The sequence below is a fragment of the Vipera berus genome, assembly GCF_964194415.1.
Source record: "Vipera berus genome assembly, chromosome: W".
Lineage (NCBI taxonomy): Eukaryota > Metazoa > Chordata > Lepidosauria > Squamata > Viperidae > Vipera > Vipera berus.
The window spans coordinates 65,077,479-65,082,541 of record NC_138210.1 but is presented as its reverse complement, the minus strand read 5'-3'; the positions used below and the strand labels follow the sequence as shown (position 1 = coordinate 65,082,541).

The 5,063-nt window shown below is 44.3% G+C and overlaps 1 protein-coding gene across 1 annotated transcript in view; it reads right to left on the bottom strand.

The window, feature by feature from the left end:
* Nucleotides 1-870: 870 nt before the first annotated feature.
* LOC308676358 (uncharacterized protein) overlaps nt 871-5,063 on the bottom strand; it is a gene marked incomplete at both ends in the record, with an annotated part of 13,981 nt that continues 9,788 nt past the window's right edge. Inside the window, 2 exons of the mRNA XM_081342168.1 lie at nt 871-1,142; nt 4,457-4,628. Of these exons, the coding sequence (XP_081198294.1) occupies nt 871-1,142; nt 4,457-4,628 (444 nt within the window). The remainder of the gene's footprint in view (nt 1,143-4,456; nt 4,629-5,063) is intronic.

Genomic DNA, 5,063 nt, shown 5'->3' with positions numbered 1-5,063 from the left:
CCTTTGTGGTCCTGATGTCTATCCATCCACCTAAAGAATTATATCCTAGGATTCTGCAGTACTGAAGTCCCACAGAAGACAATGTTTTACATCACACACTATACTTTTGGCCTAACTGACTGATAATATGCCAAGGATTAAAGCAGAACTGCCCCAAAATTATTTCTTCTTGCAAACACGGTATACCCCAACTCTCTCTCAAAACCATCTATAACTTTACATTACTCTTGTGGACAGAAAAAACAAAACAGTAATTATACTGCACAAGGTTTATTGTTTACACATGGGTTTTAGAAAAGCCGATGTACTGGAAGCAGAAATGAGCAATAGCTGGAAAAATGGATATTTGACCGTGCGGGGAAAGATTTGGAAACTAAATTTTCATTCCGTAATGATGTCCCCTCCATTTTTTCTGTTATGTGAGTGATTTTGGAAAGATAGACCGAATGAAACCAGCCCAGGTTACCTTTTGATGACTAGAACTACCCTTAATATTTATTTCATTCAAAATTTATACTTAATCTCAGAGAGGCTGAGAATTGCAAAGTAGGTAGAGCTGTGTCACACGTATAAACTTGGGTGGGTTTAGGAGGATAAGTTAGGAATGGTACAATTCATTCGTATGTTCACACAGCCTCCTTGTCCTGACATGAGGATGTTCCACAAACCATTTCCAGAGGATAAGACCTCCAACTGAAATTGAATTGCACGTTTCATAATTCTCTGGCAATCTCCCCTCCAGCGATACACTATATACACCCTGAAAGAAATTATTTCTTCTTTGTCCCCATCAGAAAATCTCTGTGCTTCCACTTGTGTTCCATTGAGGTCGTTTCCAGTCCCTCAGAACTGCTATGAAGATGTCATGCCTCAGAAGGTGATCAAGTACTCAGGGTAAGCGTGATCGTCAAAAAACACCACGAAAATATTCGGCTTGGAAAGGACGTCCACCAAACTATCATAGCGGCCGTTTCCCTCTTGTTTCACTGGAGGCAATACCATATTTTCTTTCCCGCAACCATATTCCCCTGTAAGAACTCGAGCTTGAAACATGTACCGGAGCCCTTGGGGATCTGGTTTGGCATAGTACACAGCACGGCCAGCAGCCACAGAAAAATAAATGCCTTGTCCATAGAGACTTTCTAGAAAAAGAGAACAAAAACAACCATCATACTTAGATAGTTACTCCTTCACTTCTCAGTGTTCTGTACACCTTTCCTCCTGATCAACTTCTTATTTATTATTTATTTATTTATTTATTTATTTAGTTTTCTATACCGCCCTATTCCCGAAGGACTCAGGGTGGTTTACAGGGCAATATTTAAAAGACAATATAAATGAAGATAAAAATAGAATTAAAAAAGAATTAAATTAATAATAGCCCAACAATAAAACAATGTTAAAACTTAAAACTAAAAACCCCCTCAGTCCAGGCCGGATAGATCGAAAAGCCAGGTTTTCAGGTCCCGGCGAAACGAGCGCAGGTCGGGGGCAGTCCGGAGTTCCACAGGTAAATCATTCCAAAGGGCAGGCGCGCCCACAGAGAATGCCCTCCCTCTGGGGATCACCCGCCGGCATTCCCTGACCGGCGGCACCCTAAGGAGGCCCTCCCTATGGGAGCGCACAGGACGATGGGAAGTTGATGCCGGCAGCAGGTGTTCCCTTAGATCAGGGGTAGGCAACCTCGGCTCTTTTATGACTCATGGACTTCAACTCCCAGAATTCCTGAGTCAGCTATGCTATGGACTAGACCAGGGGTCGGCAACCTCGGCTCTGTTATGACTCGTGGACTTCAACTCCCAGAATTCCTGAGCCAGCATGGCTCAGCTTGGAAACCTCTCCCTTTTCCCTCAGCATAGCTGACTCAGGAATTCTGGGAGTTGAAGTCCACGAGTCATAAAAGAGCCGAGGTTGCCGACCCCTGGACTAGACAATCACCTGTCTGAGATGGTATAGGTCAGGAGTAGGCAACCTCGGCTCTTTTATGACTCATGGACTTCAACTCCCAGAATTCCTGAGTCAGCATGGCTCAGCTTGGAAACCTCTCCCTTTTCCCTCAGCATAGCTGACTCAGGAATTCTGGGAGTTGAAGTCCACGAGTCATAAAAGAGCCGAGGTTGCCGACCCCTGGACTAGACAATCACCTGTCTGAGATGGTATAGGTCAGGAGTAGGCAACCTCGGCTCTTTTATGACTCGTGGACTTCAACTCCCAGAATTCCTGAGTCAGCATGGCTCAGCTTGGAAACCTCTTCCTTTTCCCTCAGCATAGCTGACTCAGGAATTCTGGGAGTTGAAGTCCATGAGTCATAAAAGAGCCGAGGTTGCCTACCCCTGCCTTAGATAGTCCGGACCCAAGCCATTTAGGGCTTTATAGGTCATCACCAACTTAGAATTCACTGGTGTCATTTGACTTGTTTGTTTGTTTGTTTAAGCATCCTGTACAGGTGATCCGCGACTTACAACCACAACTGAGCCCGATATTTCTATGGCTGAGCAAAACAGTTGTTAAGCGAGATTTGCCCCATTTGACGACCTTCCTTGCCCCAGCTGTGAAGTGAATCACTGCTGTTGTTAATTAAATAACACATATTTTTTTTAAGTGAATCTGGCTTCCCTGTTGATTTTGCTTGTCAGAAAGTCCCCAAAAGTGATTGCACAATGAACCCGGGACACTGCAACCGTCACAAATATGAGTCAGTTGCCAAGGGTCTGAATTTTGATCACGTGGCCAAGGGGATGCTGCAACAGTCGTAAGTGTGAAAAGCGGTCATAAGTCAACTTTTTCAGCACTGCTATAACTTTGAACAGTCACTAAGAGGACTGTTGTAAGTCGAGGACTACCTGTGTTTGTATTTATAACAAATATAGTCAGAATGCATTGAATTTACACATATATGACCAGTGCGGATCTTCCATTATTCACGAACCTTTGGACTTACATTAGATCTTGTAAATGTGGCAAGTTTTAATGAGGCCAAGAAAATGTGGACCATATTTTTAGTCCTCATAGACCCAGACAATATGCACATTTTAGAATTAGTAACATGTAAAAGATTGAATATTGATCTATGGAATTCATCTTTCCAGGATGTTTCTCAGACATTAACCTGGAATTAAGGAGAAACTTCTTAACAATGAGGATAATTAACCAGTGGAACAGCTCGCCTTCAAAGGCTGTGGGTGTCCCATCACTGGAGGTTTTTAAGAAGAGATTGGACACCCACTTGTCTGAAATGTATAGGGTCTCCTGCTTGAGCAGGGGATATGACTAGAACAGGGGTCCCCACCCCGCAGTCCATGGACCGGCACCGGGCCGTGGCATGCCAGCAACCGGGCCGCGCAAACAAGCAAAGCCCCATCCACGGGATGCAGGCAGCACACAAAACCACGCCCCCTCTGGTCCGCGGAAAAATATTTCTCCATAGAACCGGTCCCTGGTGCCCAAAAGGTTGGGGGCCTCTGAACTAGAAGACCTCCAAGGTCCCTTTCCAGCTCTATTCTGATTGATTGATTGACATTAGTACAGCTCAACCTCTGAAATGCAAATAAAAAGCAAAACAGAATTGATGGAAGGAAACAGTGCCAAAATGAGCTTCCTCCATTGGCTGGAGGGCAGGGTGTCCTTTTGGTGATTCTGTTCTAAAAAAAGTTAAAGGTAAAGGTAAAGGTTCCCCCGCACATGCGTGCTAGTCGTTTCCGACTCTAGGGGCCGGTGCTCATCTCTGTTTCAAAGCCGAAGAGCCAGCGTTTGTCCAAGGATGTCTCCGTGGTCACGTGGCAGGCATGACTAGACACCAAAGGCACACGGAACGCTGTTACCTTCCCACCGTAGTGGTCCCTATTTTTCTACTTGCATTTTTACGTGCTTTCGAACTGCTAGGCTGGCAGAAGCTGGGACGAGTAACAGGCGCTCACTCTGCTACGCGGCACTCGGGATTCGACCCGCCAAACTGCCGACCATCTGGTCGACAAGCTCAGCGTCCTAACCCACTGAGCCACCGCGTCCCTTATAAAAAAAAAGTTACAGTGCTTGCAAATGTAAATAGTTTGCGGTTTGTGCTATTCAAGAAATACTTTGCTTTTCATAGTCGAAAGAAAAATCTTCCCCTGGTAGACACGAAAGACAACCAATTTCTGTTTGCTGAATATTCAGAATGTGAAGGCTATTCCAAGAGCTCACCCCCAACCTTAAATCTCTGCTGCTACGAGCTCTGGTTTCTTATGTTATCTATATCTCCTTGAATTATGCAGATACTATTCCTTCGTCTGGTTCCCCACCCTTTTTATTCTCTCTCTTCTAGCGAGACTTGAAGTTAGGATAATAGAAACGGGCAGCCAAATGATCATCTATAGGACCACCTTGGACTCTTTACTGATCGGTTTATTTGTTTGAGAGTGGTGAACTAGATAGCTTTGGGGAAAGAACGATAGGAACCCCTTTCTCAGTCTCTTACGCTTTCGAAAAGCATTTTTGAAGCCAATCTCACAGACAGAGGAACAGTTTTCTGGCAGCGTCCCGTGATAGAGGATAAGTTCATTGTTTGTCCTTTCTGGATTTCTTTTCTCCATCCAGCTTTTTTTCCAGCAATAAGAAACCCACAAATATCGGTTTTGGATCCTCTCTACCTAGATGGGAAAAGCAAGCATCTTGGTGAGTTGCTTTATTTTGTTGAGCCCTGTGTGTCTGAGGAAGGAAGGAAGGAAGGAAGGAAGGAAGGAAGGAAGGAAGGAAGGAAGGAAGGAAGGAAGGGAGGGAGGGAGGGAGGGAGGGAGGGAGGGAGAAAGAGAGAGAGAGAGAGAGAGAGAGAGAGAGAGAGAGAGAGAGAGAGAGAGAGAGAGAGAGAGAGAGAGAGAAATTTAATTTAATTTAATTTTATTTTATTTTATTTTATTAAATTTATATACCGCCCTTTCCCGAAGGACTCAGGGCGGTTTACAGGGTATTTAAAATCAAACAGTACAAAATACAAAAGTTAAAAAACAATTTAAAAAGATTAAATTATCCCTTAACTAAAAACCCCAGTTAAAAATTCTCAGCCTGGGCCGGAGAGCTCAAAGAGC